Here is a 21,685-nt window from a genome sequence, read left to right on the forward strand (position 1 = left end):
AATAATAATAATAATAATAATAATAATAATAATAAAACTGTAAGTGTGGGTAAAAATGTGCAATAAATTCGTTAGATCCAAGTTCGGCGTGAAGTTATTTGTCACGTCACACACGGCGAACACATAACGATATCATATACTGACAGAAATACATAAACAATGAGAAGCTTAAATTACTTCTGATATTCTTAAGCAAATAGAAAATGTGTCATTACACACATATAACAATGTCAACACACAGGCAAACAATGCTGCCCAACTTACAGGAAGCTACACTCTTATACACAAAAGCTATAATACCATGATGTTTTCTTCTTTATAAATGTCTTGTGTTTTGTTTCTTCACTGCTGTGTTTTGTAAACAAGACCAGCAAAAGATAACGGAACTCTGATTTAAAAACCCTTTCAAACATTGCGCATCAATTACAGGATATTAATGCATTAATTAATGCTTGATATTTCCAATTTATGACTCTCTGCCATAGAAGGTACTATACTGGGGTGCACAGGTAACGTATAAATACATACCCATGTAACAAGAGGTCCTGTCATGAGATCTTCAATCTCTGCTGCAGTTGCCATGACAAACGGTTGGTACTTATTTGTACGAAGGGCTCTGACCTTATCTCATACAAAATAATGGCCTTTTTGGAGGAGGTATCTTCAGCATTCTGGAATCGAAATTATCTTCTTATGGTACATATGTGGAGACTCATACTACATTTTTAAACCTGAATCATTCACACCTCTCACCCTTTACTCCCAAGACATATGTAGTGTGCATATGCCTAATATTACAATTTAAATATCCGATTTGGCTTCTATATTACAAAATTTATAAACAGCTTGAATATGTCAAGGAAGATTTACATGTATGTACAACCAAGATGTCTGCAAAATATTGTTAAATACTATTTCGTCTCATAATCATTACGTACCTCTTCATATGAAATTGAAAATAATATCCTATTCACTCACATAATTCATTTACGATTGTAACAACAAAAGCACACACCACAAGGACGGATACTACACCTCTGTCATATCGGTCATAGCCAACTATGTTTCAGTGGAAAGTTTGTGTACAAAACGTCATGGCCAACTTAGTTATACAACTTGCGGAGACTGTGGGTTGCTGTGGATACTATTTAAGATACATGTACAGGTTGCTATTGTCTGGAGATTACAAGTTACAGGAAGCTAATTTATGTAACCTACACGATGACTGAGGTATGAAGTATAATAACGATTTAGTCATGGCTTAAGGAATTGTAGCAGTGTATATGGTTTTCTGTTAGTGTCATGCCAAATGCTATATAAGAGGTTATGATTGGCGAATACAATGCATGCTGAGAATATATGTTTGCTGCATGTAGAAAAGCTTATGATGCGCAGAGAAGATATGGCCTGTATCGGAATAAGTTATTTAATACGAAACAACCAGTTATCTTAAATTTGTTCATGGCGACTGGCTACGGGCTGGACGACCGAGGGGTCGGAGTTCGAACCCCGGTAGGGTTAAGAATTTTCTCGTTACCACTCCGTTCAGACCGGCTCTGGGGCTCAATCAGCCTTCTATCCAATGGGTAACGTGGACTCTTTCCCAAGCGGTAAAGCGGCCGGGGCGTGAAGCTGACCATTCAGCTCGAACTAGTGCCAAGGTCAAGAAATCGTAGATCCATACATTCACTCCCCCATACATCTTCATGGTGTAGTGCTTAATTAGTTAAGCACAGGGACAACTTTACTGTTAACATACACAAGTTCACACCACTTAACTTCCCCCACATAATGTCATGGTATTTGCGATTTATTTACAGTTGCAGACTTTAATGGGAATCATCCTACTTTACTTATGGAGGCTGACCATTGTATTTCGAAGAATACCCAATGACATTAAGTGGTTAAACTGCAGAATATGAATTGAATCGCAAGTAATACCATGCTCCAGGGCTACTTTTGTCTTTCCTGGTTTTGTAGTTTTGTTAGTCTGGATGAGAAGCTTAGCCTTTCTTAGACCCAAACCATGCTCTACACTTTTTACCACACACATAGAATAATAATGTGACCCGATTGCTGAAAGCCATCAGAGACGGCAGTTGCTAGGGAATGGCTCCTTAGACACAACTGTTTCTAGGTGATAGCTCAGTAACCACTCTCCTTGTCAGCTGTGATTTCACACAACAATATAGGAATTGTGGGAGCAGTGTTCTCTAAGTTCATACAGAGGTTACGTCTGGAGAATTGAAATACAGAAGTTGAGAATCTTGAGTTTGTGGTTAGGGAGTGCAGATCATGAACTGTAAGGTCATGAGGAATAGTTCTTATTAGAAGACCGTGACCAGGCAATAACTAGTGGAAGCTGTACAAAGCTGAGAAGACTAGTGTGGGTTATAGTGACATGTGCAGCATTATAGTTGCATGTAGTTCCGAGTTGTAAGTGTGCAGTAAATCCGATTACTAATCCAGCCTTGTGCCTAGTCACTTTAACACATGACAATATCTTCTCTATATAATAGTCAAGAAGCTGTATCACTCTAATACAATTGTAACATTTGTCTGTGACAGGATGTACAGAGGCATTCAGTGCATACGTTGGTGTTCCGTTCCCTGAAAAGGAGCCATGATATGTTTCTATCAAATCATGGATTTCTTGCACCAATTGATGAAAAGGCGTAAGTAATTACAGTCAGAAGCTGAAAAGTATTTACCCTTTCACTGTATCAGTGTGGTGAGCTTGGCGGGAATTGGAAGGAAGGATTATGTCTGCTGGTACTGTGCAGAAATTTTAATGGAAAGACTGTGGTAAACTGTGAGAAACCCATCAAGATAGCTAGTTCCTTAGGCAAATTTTAAGTGGATAATTCCCAAATATTTATGCTATCTTTGGTCATATTTGTTGTAGCGCTGGGAATCAGACCTCTGCCTTAAGTTTGGAACTGCATGCAATCACAAACTTAGTCACTCTTTCCGTAATGTCCCTGTATGTAGTATGAAGACTGAAGAATAGAATTCTGAGTGCCTAAATATTTTGTTTCAGTGAGAAAGTGAAGAAAAGTGTAAAAGCAAGAGACAGTTATGGCTTAGTATTTGACCGTGTAAAAAGAAGTAATGCTATGAAGTTGCACAATGCAGAACGAGGAGACCTGAATCTTCAGCATGGAACTGTACAAGGTATTTTGTTTATATTTCTAATAGTTATTTCAGTAAGGCAAATGTAGGTTTTACCCTGTTGCATTCCAGGTCATATTGTGTAATTAGGACAAACTTTCTTTCACTGGTGGAAAGCCACATACAATTTAAACTGTCAGTGAATGTTAGAAAAGGTTTCATTCCACTGATACTGTCAAAATCTGTCAGCATTCAGAACAGCTACTGGGTCAGTATTTCTAAACAAGACTAAAGTAATTATGTGATGTGATTATGTGACACCATTTGTGGCCTAGTTTGAGATATTCTAGTATGTAGGGACTGAAGAAAAGACAACCATATCAAAATGGCTAGGGCAATATTTTAAACCAGGACCTTTCAGAGACAAAGCAGAAGAACAATTAAAGTGGAAGTCAAAATTTATAAAAACTGCTGTCTGGGATTATCTGTTAAGACACCTGTTCTGTTAGTATGCACTGTTCTTCAAGTTCTGATACTGCTGCTGCTGAGCAGATTGGTATAGCCATAACACTCTAGACTTGTATCTGGGAGGTGCTTGTTTCGAATCTTGGCTGGGATACTGGCTATCCTGACCGAGTTTCTTAATGGCTTTCCTTAGTACATCCAGACAAATGCTTGGATAGTATCATGATTGGCTCATGACTGCTTATTTCCAAGCTTTTGTCCAATTCATTATCCACCAGTCATTCTAAATTTGGCACTACCCACTTTCTGATACTGACAGTGTCATGAAATAAACCATAAAAATAAAATATATCACCTTTTGAAGCATTAGTGTAACCCATATATTTTCTCTTTCACCATTTTAGATTTGTAAAATAAGATGAAAATGGGGTAAAATTATGTAAAGGAACATGATATGCAATATGTATTTAAGATGCTCGTTTGTTTATTTAATTTATCTTCTCGGTGCAATGAATTGCATTTTATTTATGGAACTCTTTCTGAGTATGTAACTGGTTTGTGTTTAGATAATGTGAACTACACTGGTGACACTGCAGTGGCTGGTGAAGGAGCTCTTGTCCCAACCATTGCTGGGCCTGGTGGTGGTCTGGTTCATGTACCAGCACCTGCAACTAGTAACACAGTACAAAGCATTATACCTCGTCGAGCCCCTGCCATGCCAAAACCAAAGTGGCATGCTCCGTGGAAGTTATATCGCGTGATATCAGGTCACTTAGGATGGGTACGCTGTGTGGCAGTTGAACCTGGCAATGAATGGTTTGCGACCGGTTCCGCTGACAGAGTCATTAAGGTAATGTGTTGTTCTGTTAAAAGTACCATGACTCATTAATGTTCCCAAGCATATTCTTAATGTCTGCAAAACTAATATCAAGTCCCATTGACTGTCTGGGATATCCTATTTCAGATCTGTTGTCAATGATTTATAAAATCGGCAAATTTAGTATATGCATAGTTCATGTAACACAAACGTGTTTCTGTAGAGGTGTACTTAATGTTTTAGAACACTAAGAGATCACTGAAGATAATCAGTTTATTTAATGCTTTTTAAATGTTATACTTTTCCATGGATCTAAATGAATTTGCAATTGGATTCTTTACTCATTTGAGAAGAGAGTTTTATTTCTTACATGACACATTTCCATATAGAAATTAGCTAACCAATTATGATTCCTCTGACTTGAAGGCCATAACAAACTTCTTAATTTTCATAAATATTAATAAATAATAACAACTTCATATAGAAGTTACAGAGTTTAATGCGTGGATTATGTTTTCATATTGTAAGCCTTATACTGAGTATAAAGAATGATCTTGTGTGCTAGAAGCATTCATCTTTCCACTGGTCCTACCAAAGAACTCTGTGTAATGGTAAATCCTCCTGCTTTTTAGTCAGGTTTCCTGATTCTAATTTCAGCTTGGAGACCAGCTATTATATTCCCCCCTGGTGATTTCCCATTTCTCCAAGGAAGTGCCTGAATGATAACTTAATTGCACAGCACTCTTCTCCATCATATAGACTTCGTAGCTGATAAAATACCATTAAAGAAACCAAGAGGGAAATCCACTGGTTAGATGTATGCAGATATATTCAATTATGAAAGTTACACATAATTTGACATGTCATATGTATGTGAATTTTTGCATATATACTTTATATATATATCATTCAAATGTATCTTGTACGATTTGAAGCTCTCACAGCATGACTATGAAAAGTATAATCTTTTGGGTTGTAATGCTGTGTAGTTTGGTAGACATCTATTGAAGTTTCAGAAGATTCTTACCAAACCACACGGCATTACAACTCAGAAGATTACACTCTTCAAATTCATCTTGCTTGAATATGGAATGAACCGAAGTTTCAGGCACCTGTATATGCTGTAAGGAACTAAAATGTGAAGCTGACTTTCTTACAGTGAATTCAGATTGATTGCTTTATTTCTTCACAGATCTGGGACTTGGCCAGTGGCCATCTGAAAGTTTCATTGACTGGGCATATCAGTAGTGTTCGAGGGTTAGCTGTCAGTGCAAGACATCCTTATCTGTTCAGCTGTGGTGAGGATCGGCAGGTCAAATGCTGGGACCTAGAATACAATAAGGTGAGAACATCAAGGAAGAGTGGCAGTAAGGGAAAGGAAGTAACTCAGAATGTAAAATGTATGAAAATCAGGATTGAAATATAATGAAAACAGAGGGACCTAAAGCAAGACATACTGAATACTGAAACAAATCATAAGAGTCTTACATTGTGTCATGAGATCATCACGTGTCTGGAAGCAAGCAGGTACTGCATTATGGTAAAAGGTGGCTTCCTTGCTGCTTTCTTTCCTCAAAGTGCATAAGCTTAACACACACTGTGGAGGTAACATCTATCCGTTACTATGAGGTTAGGACAGGAATGATACTAAGCTATGAAGAGCAGATGAAACAATTAGTAGGTGATGGTTTGAACTGATATAAATGAGTGAATTGGGCTGTGGATTCTCAGGTTTCAGTTTGTAACCAGAAGCAACAAAGACATCACAACAAACTTTGTCCTGTAATTTATTTCAGGTAATTCGCCACTATCATGGACATCTTAGTGCTGTATATACCCTGGCACTACACCCAAATATTGATGTTTTGGTAACAGCTGGTAGAGATGCAACATGCCGTGTCTGGGATATGAGAACCAAGGCAAATGTTCATACGCTCACAGGACATACAAACACAGTTGCTAGTGTTGTGTGTCAAGCTGCTGAGCCACAGGTTAGTCTGTGTTAAATATAGGTCTCTTGCTCTAAGGCAAGAATATGAATTCAGGGTGTCTGAGGAGAATATTCAGATCTAAGCAAGTCAAAGCAAAAGGATGATGCAAAATACTGCATATTTGTATACCTTGCCACACACTATTAGGATGATCAAATCAAGAAAGGTGATATGGGCAGCAAGTGTATTATACACAACAGAGAAAAGAAAAGTTTTTGTGAGCACCATTTGGAATACCTAGATGTAGATGACACAATAGTATTAAAATGGGTCTTATAGAAGTAAAGGACCAATAACAGATTCTTGCTAATTTTTGGAGGACTCTGCTGCTTGGAGTTCGGTAGTTCAGAGCTATAGGTCATAGTTCCACTTTCATATACAGTGGCAAAAATAAATTTAAGGTTGAAGTGATACTGGTAAATTACTGTACACACTAACTGAAACTGTTCTACTTGCTAGATTGTGACTGGGAGTCATGACTGTACAATCAGATTATGGGACCTGGCTGCAGGGAAATCAAAGGCAACCCTTACTAATCACAAGAAAAGTGTCAGGTCATTGGTGTTCCATCCAACACTGTAAGTGTATAGACAGATATGATTATGAGACTTTGTGGCAATACACAGCTTTAACACACATTGTTAGATCTAGTACAAAAGTGAAGAATTTTTTTTTATTGCTAGTGGGGTGGGACTAAGTCCCTTGTACTGCCGCCACTTCTGGCCTATTGTACCAGCCCCAGCACCAGATGATAGGTGAGGGTGATTGTGGAGCAATTGGTGGAATGAAGATTGGCAGGGGAAACCGAAGAACTCAGAGAAAACCTTCCCCAGCGCCACTTTGTCCACCACAAATCCCATTTGACCAGACCCGGGATCAAACCTGGGTTGCCGCAGTGGAAAGCCAGCGACTAACCACTTGAGCTATGGCTCGGCCCTAAAGTGAAGAATACTACCAGATGAATTTTGTCAGGGTGTGTCATACGTACAGGATGTCTAAACTAAGCATACACACGTATCCTAAAAAATTAAATCAGAATCTGACATAGGGGTCAGGAGTTCACAGATGCAACAGGCAAACATAGAGTGCCTGTACGTCAGGGTTTTACAGATCACAGGTGTGATGAACATTCTTTTCCTAACATCATCTTCATTTCATGAATTGATGGATGAAAAGTCTCCAATTTCTTCTTTCTCCACAATCTTTCGTTTTCAGTTTTTCGCCAGCTTGTTTCTCCCTTCTTCTTATCTTCCAGTATCTGGGCGAACCATTTCCTTTGGGGTTGTGCCATAGGTCTGTCTTCTTTAAATTTTAATTCTAATGCCCTTCTTAGTACCTATGTTACACCCATTCTTTTTAAAGAGCCAAACCATCGTCATCGTTTCCCTTTTCACTCTGTTAAATGTGAATCTGAACATCTTCTCTCAACAGTAGTTGTAGGTAATTACTCATGTGCATGTGTTCCTATCTGTGGGGTCTTCAAAGAGTGTCCATTTCATAGAAACAAACTAAAAATAAAACGATATTAACAAATTGTGCATGCATGAGTTTGTATAAAAAAATAAATATTTTAATTTCTTTCCTGGCTCATAGGTTTCAAAGGGTGTATTTAGATTTTCAGAAAATTTTTAAGGTATTTGGATACACATACTGTGTCTAGTTCATCTGTGCCCTCCACATGGAAAACTAAATGTAATTTATTACCATCTGAATTTTTATGTGAACCCACAGAAAATGTGAGGAGCCAGGATAGCATAGTCAGTATAGTGACTGGCTATGGGTTGACGTTCGAGTCCCAGTAGGGTCAAGAATTTTCTCGTCTCCATGTCATCCAAATTGGCTGTGGGGCTCACCCAGCCTCCTATTTAATGGGTAGTGGGGCCTCTTTCCCCGGGAGTAAAGCGGAAAGATGTGAAGCTGGCCACTCGCCTCCAGTTAATGCCGATGTCAAAAAATGTGGATCCACTCCCCCATACACCTTCATGGCATAGTGCTTAATTAATTAAGCACAGAGACACCTTTACCTTACCCACAGAAAATGTATTAAGCATAGTTTGTGGTGTCTGTATAGAAGTTCTCAATGCCTCCCTTATGGAAAAGTGGTTCATACATGATATAATGTATTACTGAATATTGTTTTTTTTTTTCAGGTACATGTTTGCTTCAGCTTCTCCTGACAATATCAAACAGTGGAAGTGCCCAGATGGGAAGTTCATCCAGAATTTGTCAGGTCATAATGCAATTATAAACTGTCTGGCTGTGAACCCTGAAGGTGTGTTGGTATCAGGAGCGGATAATGGCACGCTGCACTGCTGGGACTGGCGAACAGGATACAACTTTCAGCGGCTACAGGTATGGTGTATCTTCCTTCATAAAACTGAAAGTAAATTCAGTTTTTTACATAATCTAATTTTGTTTGGGTTTTTAAGGAGCCAGGATAGCTTAGTCAGTATAGTGATGGGCTACAAGCTCGATGGCTGAGGTTTGACTCCCAGCATGATAAGAGATTTTTCTCTACTCTACAGTGTTCACACCAGCTACGGGGTTCGCCCAGCCTATCTAATGGGTACTGGATGCTCTTTCCCCAGGGATAAAGCAGCCGGGGCATGAAGCTGACCACTGACCACAGTCTAGTGGTGAGGTCAAGAACGGTGAAGCTATATCTCCAATCCCCCATGTCTTCATGGCATAGTGCTTAATTAATTAAGCACAGGGATAACGTTGCAGTAATTTCAAATTCATAGGCGGGTTTGACAGTACTCTCCATCATGGTTATGGTACCAGTACTTACAACGGTATGATGAAAATGGATGATGTTAATATTTTGGCACTGTGTAATGGGTTTGCTGACTAGTTCCTCTTGTATGTAATAAATGGCAATGATATAAGAAATATATGGCCAGTGGGCACATGGAGCTTTAAGACAAAACTGATAAGCCCATGAAATAATTTTATAAATAAATCAGTAGAAACAGAAATTTATGAATATATTACACACATAATGACACCTATAAAGGTATGGATCAATGCTATAAATAACTACAGTTTGTACACAGTTAGATAAAAATATTAAATTCTATTTTAGGCTCCAGTTCAGCCTGGTTCCATGGACAGCGAGTCTGGTATTTTCTCCATGATATTTGACCAGAGTGGAAGCAGACTGATTACAACAGAAGCAGATAAAACAATAAAGATATACAAGGAAGATGACACAGCTGTAAGTATAAAAGTACAGATTAAAACAAAAGAATATGAAACTGAATGGGTCAAGACAAATTTGGTGAGTACTGTCTTCTGGGATGTGACACTGTGTACCAACATTTTGGAGGAACCAGTTATTTCCATCTTCAAGGCGGACAGTAATTACTGTGAGGACCTCAGAACTCATAAATTTTATGTTGACCCCAGAGACGTTTCAAATATTATGTACCTCCATAGATCAGTTATCGTGAAGAAGAGTACTGTGTTGTGTGAAGTTCTTCTCCTCTTGCCTCTCCTGCTGGCATTATTTATTTCTATTTATGTGGGTCAGAGGTTTAAAGGTAATCAGTTCTATCCCAATATCCTTCTTTCAAGGTTTAGTCCATATCTAGATGAAATTATTGGAGATCATCAGTGTGGGTTTTGACATAACAGATCAATTATTGATCAGATTTTTTGCATTCGTCAGATACTTAAGAAAAAATGGGAGTACAATGAGACAGTACAACAGCTATTCGTACATTTCAAAAAAGCCTATGATTCAGTTAGGAGGGAGGTATTTTACAATATTCTCATAGAGTTTGGGATTCCCATGAAACTAGTTAGGCTGATTAAAATGTGTTTAAATGAAATACAGTAGAACTCGGTTATAACGTCATCAAAGGGACCTAAAAATACTGTTGTTATAAACGAATGTCGTTGTAACCGAAATGGGCACTTCCACAGTAGCCTTATGTTAGTCACGTACAAATCTACCAAAAACCGAGTTAAAATGTTGCATTTTTTAGTGAAATACGTAGTTAAGTACAGACTAACGTAACATTAACATGGAATTTCCCAAATGTGTAATATCAAAGACATATTACAGCGCTTTTCACTGACAATACACACAATATTTCACGAATCACTTTAACTTTCTCTTCAATGCTTAAAACTTTCCTTTTCATTGCCATGTTTTCGCTACTGCACTTCTCTGGGTTTAGGCAGGAACACTATAGGGTAAGTAGACAATGTGAGGTCCTGTTAGACGAGATTCTAGGAAAGGAATGCAGTTAACAATCTGCCGCGTCCCCTTGCACTATTCACGCAGTCCCACCCCACACCCTTGTTTTCGTATAAAACCCACGCTCCTCTTGCAGCCCGCGGTCGTATTCTTCCAGGACAGTCATGTCAGCAAGTAGAGAAAGTGAGGGTGGGCAGACACATCGAACTTTCCCACGATATCAGAGAAATTCAGGAATGAAAATGACGTTACATACGAGGTTGATGCATTTGTCCATGTCGTACTAAGCAAGGTATAAAAACAGTTGCTTTATGAGGAATTAGTTCGTACCATTGAATATTTGAAGCAATAGACAAGGTGTCGCAGAAACCGATGTTGCTATAACCAAGTTTTACTGTATATAGTAAAGTCTGTATAGGTAAACATTTGTCTGATAATTTTCCTATCCCAAATGGTTTAAAACAAGGAGATGCTTTATCGCCAGTGTTTTTCAAATATGCTTTAGAATATGCCATTAGGAAGGTCCAGGAAAACCAGGTGGGAGTGAAATGTAATGGGACACATCAGCTGCTCATCTTTGCTGATGATGTGAATCTACTGGGTGATAATATAGATACCATAAAGAGAAACAGAAACTTTAACTGATGCTAGTAAGGAGATTAGTCTAGAAGTAAACACAGAGAAAACTAAGTTTATGTTGCTGACGTATCATGAGAAGGCAGGGCAAAATCATGACATACAGATAACTAACAGATGTTTAGACAATGTGGCACAGTTAAAATATTTGGAAACAACAGTAACAAATCAAAATTTTATTCAGGCAGAAATTAATGGATTGAATTTGGGAATGCTTGCTACCATTCAGTCTTCATGTCTACTGCCTAGAAACATAAAAATTAGAATATACAAAACTATAATTTTGCCTCTGATTCTGTATGGGTGTGAAACTTGGTCTCTGACATTAAAGGGGAGGAACACAGGCTGATGGTGTTTGAGAACAGAGTGTTGAGGAGAATATTTGGACTGAAGAGAGATGAAGTGACAGGAAGTTGGAGAAAACTACATAATGAAGAGGTTCATAACTTGTACTCTTCGCCAAGTATAATTAGAATGATCAAATCATGGAGGATGAGATGGGTTGGGCATGTACCATGAATGGGGTGAAGAGGAATGCATATAGGATATTAGTGAGAAAGCCAGAAGGAAAGAGACCGCTAAGAAGACCAAGATGTAGGTGGGTGGATAATATTAAAATGGATCTTAGAGAATGGGATGGGGTGGTATGGACTGGGTTGATCTGGCTCAGGATAGGGACTAGTGGAGGGCTCTTGTGAACATGGTAATGAAACTATGGGTTCCATAAAATGCTGGGAAGTTCTTGAATAGCTGCACAACTGGCAGCTTCTCAAGAAGGGCTCGGCTGCATGAAGTTAGTTAATCATTAAATTGTTTTCATTTCAGACGGAGGAGACACATCCAATTCACTGGCGGCCAGAGATTCTCAAGAGAAGGAAGTATTAAAGGACAAATTTGGACTACTAAATATGCTTCAAAGGTTTTTTGGAACTGTAAACATTTTATTAATAAATAATCCAAAATGTATACTATTTGCAAATTTATTAAAAAAAATAGCTGATAATTAAACCTAAACGTCAGACAAGCAATTAGGAAAGGAATGTACAAAAGATATAAACTTGTATCAAAACCAACCAACCAAACAAGTTTTCCAGCTGAACACAATGAACTGAAACAATCTTCAGTTTGCATCTCTCTTACTATGGCTTCAGATTTCATCATCAGTATCCAATGTTTCTTCAGGAAAATCACCAACCGTAACATGGATTGGCTTCACAAATCCACCATACTTTGGACTACATTCAAAGTACCTTTTTCCATCCACCCTGTGAGGGGAAAAATTAAATTATATAATCAGAAAGAGAACCCTTACTTAAAATGAACTCTGGTACTCAAAATAGATCTTGCTAAAATAGAGCTAATATCATGCAGATCTCCCATCCTCATCTACCAATTTGTCATTTTCCAAAATGCTTCCTCACCAAAGCTAAACCAAATGCATTCCCTGACTCCCTATCTGCGCTACATATCGATATTTCAACAGTCGCAGCTACCATGCCATGAAGGCATATGGGGAAGTGGATGTATAGATCCACATTTTCTTGACCTCGGCACTAGTTGGATGTGAGTGGGCAGGTTCACGCCCCAGCCACTTTACCCCTGGGGAAAGCCCCCACTACCCAGCTGAACCCCAGAACCAGTCTGGCTGACAAAGAGAGAAGAAAATCCTGCACCTACCAGGACTCAAATTCCAACCCCTTAGCCGTCCCAAACTACTGGGGGATATCTAATAGCTCATGGTTTGTGAGCTTCTGGATTGTGACACCAATGCTTTGGAGGAACATGCTGCCTCCATCTTCAGGGTTGAACAGAGTGTGGGGAGGATAGTCCAGTTATCCAGGTAGCTGCAAGAGGGTCACTCAGATCTGTGGGAGCAAGACAGTCCAAGCTTTTCTTGCAACTGTCTATATAACCTGAAGGTATGGTAACAACACTGACTTTGATTCTGAAGATTGACGCAGCAGTTTTGTCCAAACTGTTGAAATCCATGTATGATACCAAGTGGTGTCATAATGCAGAACACCACAATCTGAATACAGTCAACTCTCGATTAACCGGTTTGCGGCTTAACCGGGGCTACTGAGGCTTTTTTTAGGCTTATATGTTGTTTAATATTCATTCACTTTTGTTTCACGTGGTGAGTTGTAACACTATTTTTGCACTAGTGTGAACCGAGCTCTGCATTCTTTGGTCCCATTATGCTAACACAGTATTCTAGGGTAGGGGTGAAAGAATGCAAGTATTTGTGGAAAGTTTGAAGGACAGATACACCGCCCCAGTTGGTCTCTTTGTATCGATCTTCAAGTGCGTTAGCAAAATGTCAGGGGTAAAAGGAAGCGTGTTGTGTTAAGTATTCAACAGAAACTCGTGTGAGCTGGGCTTCGAAATGTTAAGCAGTGACAAAACCATAAATTCAGTGGGGGTGCAACCAGAAGAGCGGGAAGAAAGTGAGAATGAGGAAGAGGTGGACAGTGCTGCTAGTAAGAAAATATCACATGGTGCTGCTCTTAATCATTTGGAATCCTTACTAGACTATCTTGAGAGTGAAGAGAACAGTTTATTAAGTGACAAGCTAATATTACGTAGGCTTCGTACGGATATCCGTAAAAAGGAAAATGCCGCGAAAAAGCAAAAGACAATATTATTTTTTTTAAGTGTTAAATGTGAATATTCGTAAAAAGCGTTGGATGTTGTTGAACACTGTGATTGAAATAACTAATTCACACTTCAGTATAATGTAAAAAAAAAGTATTAAATAGGCCATAAGATGACATAAAAATGAGGATGAGTAAATTTAAATACAGGTAGGCCTGTATTATGAAAGTACAGTATTACAGTACTACTTTTAATAACATTTGTCTTAACCGGGTTTTTGATTAATCGTGATTTCCATGCCCACCATTATCCCGGATAATCGAGAGTTGGCTGTACTTACAATGTGTACTTACGTGCCATCATTTTTCCCCAGAGGTTCATCATATTTGATACCAGTCCACAAACCCTGTTGGAAATGAACTTTACCTGCAAGAAATTCCAACAGATCAAGTTTCAGAAACTGATTTAATACCCAGAAGGCATATACCAGGAAAGTTCAGCAGTATGCAGTTGCTTTTATGTGCTTTACCTATGAACATGACAGTAGCTCTTCTGACTGGCTGACCTGGTACTCTCACTTCACAGCGTTCACCCACTTTAATAGCCTTTGCAGCTATTTCATTAGCGTCCTCTTCTTTTCTCTTTTTCTCTTCTCTCTGCTTCATTTCTTCAGGACTGTATTTGCCTAATTTGTTACGTTCAAGAAATGACTTCACTGTACCTATAAAAGCAAAGTGATGAAATCAGGTTCATGATGTGTATTTGTACCAACAGTCTTACAGTGCACACAATTTCACTTTTCTCCTCACTACATGTTTTGGCACTAATGTGCTATCTTCAGGTCTGGTTTTATTTACGTCAAACCATTGCACTGTATGCCATCATGTCTCCTTTATAAAATGATTAAAATGTATATATGTCATGATAATAAAGTTTATATATTAAAACTTTTCTTCAAGATTTATCATCTATATGTCACACTTAAAATTCACGAGTTATGTCGATCCTCTCCTATGGGAGTACTCTCCCTATATTCTTGTATATATTTTGTGCTGTGTTGTGTCCTTCCCTTGTGACTGCGTGCATTGTACTGCTGGATATGTGTGTGTGTGTTGTCTCCATATTGATGGAATCAATATGGATGAAATCAGGGTCATGTTTTGGAGAGTTCTGTCTTCTGGGATATAACACCATATAGTCTGGTGAGAGTCAACTGATGTTTCAGAGGAACACAGCCTCCATCTTCAGGGTCAAACAATAAACTCAGCAAAGAATGGCTGCCTCCTTCATGCCATTTTTTTATATAACATCCATAACTGTTACACAGGCACAACTGGGCATGTCAGTTGAAATCAGCCAAACACTACACGTCAACAATTTTTTGACGAAGGCGATGTATATGAGTGGCCCAACTAAAGTTTTCTGTACTATTAAACACCTAAAATTTTAAATTTGATGAATAAGTTATTTCTTTGTTATTTAAATACAGAATGGGTCTATGAATGAAATTAGATCCTCTTCCCTGATATAGTATTGCTTTGGTCTTTTCCATATTTATTATAAGATTATTTGTCAAGAACCAATTTTCTAGTTGTTTCAAAACTTTTGCAATTTTTAAAGATATGAGATCTTTCTTGATGAGTAATATATTTGTGTCATCTGCGAATAACACCACCTTAGCATCTTGAACAGCTTAGGGCATATCATTTATAAACGACAAGAACAGAAGGAGTCCCAAAACAGAACCCTGTGGTACACCACGTTTTATTTCTTTAAATGCTGAAGTATATGTCTTTATATTTGAGATACTTTTGTCTAACTGTTGCATTTCCACAAAATGAGTTCTACCAGTAAGATATGAACTCATTCATGAGTTTCTTGCTTGCCTTACTCTTCTAACCCTGAAGATGGAAGCGACGTTCCTCAGAAAATATAAACTGACCTTCAACAGACTAGACAGTGTTATATCCCACAAGACAGAACACTTCATAGTCACTGCTGTGAGAACATCAAATCGAATAGTTTTTTAATTGATGATTCTAAACTGACAGTATATCTATTAAAAAGGGGTGTCTCATTCTGGATGAACAAAAAAATATGTTAAAATAAGAACAAAAAAAAGTGTTAAAATAATCTCATGAGTCTATAAATATCAGAATTTATAACACACAAAATAATATTAAACTATTTACCTGGTCGTTTTGAATATTCTTCTAATGACAATTCAAACTTTTCTACTTTTGAAAGATCTTCAAATTCTTTTCTCTGTAAAAATGCATCCACTACCTGAAATTTAAAGAAAACTATTGAGAAAAGCTATAATTATATCATGTACTAGCTTCTCAGATAGAAGCTGGGATATTCAGTTGCTACAGCTTTGGGCTACTGGCTGGATGGCTAGGGTTTGATTCCCAGAAGGGGAAAGAGATTTTTCTCTTCTCCACAGCATCCAATCCAGCTCTGGGGTCCACACATCCTCCTATTGAATCGGTATTGGGGTTTCAAAGCAGTCTGGGCATGAAACTGACCACTCATCTCCACATCCAGTGTCAAGGTCAAGAATGGTTGAGCTATTACCACCACTTCCCCATATATCTTCATTGAGTGGTGTTTAATTAAATAAACAAAGGGAAAGCTTTATGTTTACCTTCATTTTCAACATGGTACTAATGAATGTCAATGTATTAAAGCACGTTAAAATGCCATATTATCTTCTCGGGTGTGACGCCATGTAGCACAGAGGTTAACTGATATACTGCCTCCATGTTCATGGTCAAAAAGTGAGCAGGCTGATCAATATGTCCCTCCAAAACAGTTGAACTACCAGACTACACGATGCCACGTCTAAGAAGATAATACTCTTCACAGTAACTGCCCTGAGTACCTGAGATCTCATCTGTGTCCATAAAGTGTATCCTCAGAATTCAACATAGATTTATTCATAAACAACATTGGTAAAGATTGAGAACAGGGTGCTGCTTCACACCACATTGCATGATGCATGTCTTAAAATAGTAATGGATCATTAAAAAACACTAACCTACATTAACACTACACTTATACTTCTTTTACAGACATATATTGTATAAATGAATAAGGCATCAATAGCCATAACATATTTCAAATTTTAACCATAGCAACCCTGATTCATTCATATTCATTTGGTAGAATTCAACAAAGTATATTTAGGATACTGTCTTCTGGGATGTGACACCGTGTAACCTGGTTACACCACATTACCAAGATTTCAAAGGAACCTCCTGCCTTCATTTTCGGGGTACACTGAACAATGGTAACAATATTTTGGAGGAACCTGCTGCCTCCATCATCAAGCATACTGAATGTGGAAGCAGCTGATACCTCTGAAATATCAGAAACTTTCAATCAGACTAAATGATGACACATGTCAGAAGAGACTATCTTCTTATTCACTACCACAAGAATTTAAAATCTCGCAAAGTATATTTAGAGATCACCCAATTCTTTAAGGGGATTTAATGCCAGTGTTCAGTATAGCATGTTAGTGAAATATTCATTGGACAACTTAAAGCCATAACATCTTACGTGTAAATCTAAGCACTTACATGAAGACGCATTTTACCATCATTCGTTACGTAATAGCCAAGTAAAGCTTCATCATTATCACACGTCCCAATAAATTCATCATCTTTCGTGTATAGTTCAATCTTCATCGTTGATGCACTTCCACCAGTAATCAGTTCCAATTTCCCCTGCAAATATACGTAAGTTTATTTACATGGTTTCAATGATAACATCATCTAGTCTAGTTATACACATGATACTTTACAAAATATTTACAACATGCATAAATGTCAAAAATAAGACCGGGGAAGAAACAAGTAAGACATAACCTTCAAACAGGCAACTGTAATATCTGTCGGAAAACGTCTTTCAACACACGCATCTTTCTGGCCTGACTTCGTTATAGTAAAATTTACATAATCTCGGAAAAAATCTGCCATACTTTCTCCAATACTACAGTCACAAACACAAAATATCTGCCTTCTAAATTAAAGGTTTTATTTTACTTCTCTTCCACCTCGCGAACCTCACTACCACAAGTGACCATAAGCAAATGACGAAAAGACGGAAAAGACCGTAACAGAAGCCTATCTCAACGGATTGCAATCCTGTTGCCTGGCAATGTAACCGCGTGACGCAACAATGCATTACTCTCCCGCCTATTCTTTTCGTTCAGCATATTTGTCGTATAATGGTTGCAGACACTGCTGAAAGCTCAGTCGGTATAAAGGTTAACTACTATCCTTACTTCGCTTTCTACGGATCTATTGTACTAGCCCGTAATAGCCCATGCGTACAACTCCCCATGAATCCCGAGTTCACGAAACAGCAATGAATAAATTTACCACTTTGATCTCACGTACTATTGAGGCTGTTGAGGTTCTTACTCCATTTTCTGTCAGTAGTTTAACTAATATCACTTCATTCATATCAATCAGGAAAAAGTTTCTTGGCACTGGATGTGGAATATGAATATTTCATTTTACATGATCCAGGACATGAAAAAAGAACCCATCTTATAGATGGGGTCTGATAAAATGATATCGAAACGTGTCTATGATGAACCCTTCACGATCAGATTTCCTGATAGAAGTGAATGGAAAGAGGGGTTTGAACCCAATAGAAAGGGGGGGGGCTAATATCGTATACAGATGGTTCCAAGGCAAATAAAAGCACTGGATCTGGGGTGTATTGTGATGGAACTGGGCGGAAACGTAGTTTCGGCCTTTGTCAGTACACAACAGTATTCCAGGCAGAGGTGTATGCCATTAAGGCATGCACAGTTGAGAATTTAGATAGGGACTATAAACATAGGAACATCTATATTTTATCAGATAGTCAACCTGCAATTAAAGCATTTGGTACACATCAAATCACTTCAGAATTGGTCTGAGACTGCCACCAGTCCCTCATACAACTGGCCAGACATAACATAGCTCAGCTGATATGGGTGCCAAGTCATGAGGGTATTGCTGGGAATGAAATGGCAGATCACCTGGCAAGAACAGGATCTGAACATCAGTTCATGGGATCTGACTCAGCTTGCGGCATCTCAATTGCAGTTGCCAAGAAACCGATCACGGACTGGACAGATAGAAATCACAAAAAACAATGGGAATCCACAATTGGACTCAAACAGGCAAAGGGATTTATATTAGGACCCTCTGCCAGAAGAGTGAAGGATCTGTTGAAATTAAACAGAGATCAATTAACATGGGTGGTAGGATTGCTTACTGGACACTGCCACTTAAAAGGACACCTTTTCAAACTGGGATTGACAGACGACCCAACCACATCAGTATGCAGACAAGAACAGCTCATGAAGATTGAAAGGTTACACCTGTTCTTCAGAATTTCTGAAACCATTCAAATTTATTTAATTTCCAATATGTTTTTTTTATTTATGAACATTGTTATTTTCGGAATTTTCGAAAATGTTCAGATTTCATAAATTTCTACAATATGGAATTTGACAATTTTTTCAATCATACCGGATTAGGCTATGTATTGTTAAGATATGTTCTGTTAAATTTAGATTGTTCAGTTGCTTGCATCACAGACCTCTGAAAATAAACTTTGCATTCAAGCAGAGTAAGCTCTAAGTATTACGTACAACATACAGGGATAATAGAAATATTACACCTGTTTTGCAGGTGATTCAAGTCCAGCTGGTCACATAGAAATCAGAATTTTTAATCAGCTTCTTATGGGAATGACTGCCTTCTTCCATTACTGTTGCTGTAATCCTTTCTGATTTGCAACTGCTTTATAATATATATATAGCATCCATGACGTGTGTATAACTTGTGATATTCACACAGTCTTACAGCCATATACAATCTAGGATAACTTTCCTGGAAAATAAACAAACAGGTTGTATTGTAATAGTACATTGAGTTATGTTTTAGAATTTATTTCATCAAATTCAGAAGCATTTAATTTATGCATTATATATGTCTGACACTCAAACTTCCAGCAGATAATGTCTCATATATGCATGTACAATTGCAGATTAATTCCGTAAAATATCAAGAGACTGGGGCTTTAGAAGGATTGTCTCTATATTCTAAGATTCTGAACCACGGTTACAAAATTCTTATATGTATAAATATAATTACAGCATAATTTATCAGACTTCCTTACCCCATCTTCACTAAAACAATCAAGTGATAACAAACAATGAATAAACTAATGTATTCTTATACTTCATACATACATACAACATAACATTTATGCATTATATCACTAAATGTTTGGGATGAGATACCTCCTTCACACATATTAAAGCAATATATGTTTGGTTTAAAAACAACTGACAAAATTTCTCTCAAAGTGACAGTGAGAGGAATTAATAAAGTTGTTGCTTTGTATGCTCAAGCTACAATGACACCCCTCTGAAACCAATGCAGCTAATCATCCTTCACCAAAGTGACATCATGCCACAGTTCTCTTTCAGCACATAACCCTATTCGGATGCTCAAATCACCTTCACGCTTACTCATACTGCAGTTTTATGGATTATTACACCATGTAGTGTGGTAAAATCACCATGCATATTGATCAAGAAATGAAGGTAACCCGAAACACCATAATATGAGTCCTCACAGCAGAAAAAAATCTCAAATCTCATTCATTCTTACTAATTACTAGCCATTACAATTTTCACTGCCTTTATAAGCAGTTACAGCATTAATCTATGTCTATGACAGCACCCCAAGATTGTCACTACTGTACTTTTTTATAATAGATAGCACACTAGCAAATCCAATGAACCCATCAACAGGGACTGGAACAGAGCAGGGCAACAATTCTCCACTAAAAAATTACAACTGAATAGTGGTTATGTAATAAGTATATGCACGTATTCCTTTACAAAAAAGTTAGACTAACTCAAATGGCAAACCTACTGTGTTGGTTGAATGAGTCACTGACCTGATGACTCCTAAAACAATGGCATGTCATATGGTGGACATACAAAGCAAATACCTTCACACACTCAAGCAAACAAGACAGAGGTTCATTCACCATTTAAATTCATTAGGCATGTTTATTCTTACATCTTGATATCTTAAGAATCAGCATATGATATATACACAAACATCTGCGAAATACAAACACATAACAATATGAGATCAGTGACATGTGAACTTCAAACATTATACACATAAATTCACCCATATTTGTGCTGTGAATGGGATCTATATAGTACCATAATCAGTACTGAGACCGTAGAAAGTTTAAGAAGTTTGTGATGAAGAAGGTGACACTTAAGTTTTGTCGTAGCACATTCCAAGTGTAAGCCTGAAACCATCCAGCGGCTATTTAAGCACTTCAGTCTGTATGTAATGTTTTGACAATAAGCATAATAATAATATTCATTCAAATTCCATTATGCCTTGAACAAGGCCCAAGGGTGTTATGCTTCTTTGTGAGAACTTTGATGGATTGATACGATGCTTAGAGCTGGTATGGGACCTTCAAAACTGCTGTTAACGAGTCATAATCAGAAAATAAAAATAAGATTCTTATGATCTTTGAGATGTGACACCTTATAGCCTGGTAAATAGGTGCTAACGTTTTGGAGGACCCTACCTATCAAACAACATGGCATCATATTCCATGAGATCATAATCTTAATACCAAGAACCTTGAGAATCTTAAATCTTATTTAAGATCTGTAGTTCAGAAAGATTTATTTAGAACCTTTAACCCACAGGTTATGACATAATGTCTTGATTTGTGTAATTCCACTTTCATCAGCTGCACAGGTAAAATTTTCTGATCATCTTTCATGGCTATTTTGAGCACTGCGATGATCCTAAT

General features: G+C 37.8%; 3 protein-coding genes across 4 annotated transcripts in view; 1 reads left to right on the forward strand and 2 right to left on the reverse strand.

Annotated features, from left to right (window-relative positions):
• LOC111875371 (girdin) overlaps positions 1-1,043 on the reverse strand; it is a 45,902-nt gene extending 44,859 nt beyond the window's left edge. Inside the window, exons 1-2 of one of the 2 annotated variants that reach the window (XM_023871579.2) lie at positions 939-1,043; positions 529-671 (exon numbers count right to left, since the gene is read on the reverse strand). In XM_023871579.2, the coding sequence (XP_023727347.1) occupies positions 529-582 (54 nt within the window). In that variant the 5' untranslated portion in view covers positions 583-671; positions 939-1,043. The remainder of the gene's footprint in view (positions 1-528; positions 672-938) is intronic. The other variant, XM_023871580.2, reaches the window with a different exon arrangement.
• A 60-nt stretch (positions 1,044-1,103) lies between these two features.
• LOC111875374 (pleiotropic regulator 1) lies at positions 1,104-12,184 on the forward strand. The gene is made up of 10 exons (XM_023871586.2): positions 1,104-1,230; positions 2,569-2,675; positions 3,041-3,174; positions 4,143-4,426; positions 5,586-5,735; positions 6,190-6,384; positions 6,844-6,962; positions 8,535-8,736; positions 9,470-9,601; positions 12,050-12,184. The coding sequence occupies exons 1-10, from the start codon at positions 1,222-1,224 to the stop codon at positions 12,107-12,109; spliced, it is 1,392 nt and encodes a 463-aa protein (XP_023727354.1). The 5' UTR covers positions 1,104-1,221; the 3' UTR covers positions 12,110-12,184.
• Positions 12,185-12,188: 4 nt separating this feature from the next.
• LOC111875375 (tubulin-folding cofactor B) lies at positions 12,189-18,057 on the reverse strand. Its single transcript, XM_023871587.2, has 6 exons — positions 17,692-18,057; positions 17,404-17,550; positions 16,012-16,105; positions 14,349-14,540; positions 14,173-14,245; positions 12,189-12,489 (listed from the first exon to the last, which is right to left on the reverse strand). The coding sequence occupies exons 1-6, from the start codon at positions 17,800-17,802 to the stop codon at positions 12,372-12,374; spliced, it is 735 nt and encodes a 244-aa protein (XP_023727355.1). The 5' UTR covers positions 17,803-18,057; the 3' UTR covers positions 12,189-12,371.
• Between the last annotated feature and the right edge of the window lie 3,628 nt (positions 18,058-21,685).

Source organism: Cryptotermes secundus, unplaced genomic scaffold (genome assembly GCF_002891405.2).
Source record: "Cryptotermes secundus unplaced genomic scaffold, Csec_1.0 scaffold2437, whole genome shotgun sequence".
Classification (NCBI taxonomy): Eukaryota; Metazoa; Arthropoda; class Insecta; order Blattodea; family Kalotermitidae; genus Cryptotermes; species Cryptotermes secundus.

Bases quoted from the DNA above. Each gene is read 5' to 3' on its own strand.
- LOC111875374 (XM_023871586.2), top strand. The intron at 5,736-6,189 runs GTGAGAACATCA...AATTTATTTCAG, and splicing joins GGGACCTAGAATACAATAAG to GTAATTCGCCACTATCATGG. The intron at 8,737-9,469 runs GTATGGTGTATC...ATTCTATTTTAG, and splicing joins ACAACTTTCAGCGGCTACAG to GCTCCAGTTCAGCCTGGTTC.
- LOC111875375 (XM_023871587.2), bottom strand. From the start codon at position 17,802: ATGGCAGATTTTTTCCGAGATTATGTAAATTTTACTATAACGAAGTCA. The intron at 14,541-16,011 runs GTAAATAGTTTA...TTGCTTTTATAG, and splicing joins AGAATATTCAAAACGACCAG to GTACAGTGAAGTCATTTCTT. The intron at 14,246-14,348 runs GTAAAGCACATA...AATTTCTTGCAG, and splicing joins AGCTACTGTCATGTTCATAG to GTAAAGTTCATTTCCAACAG.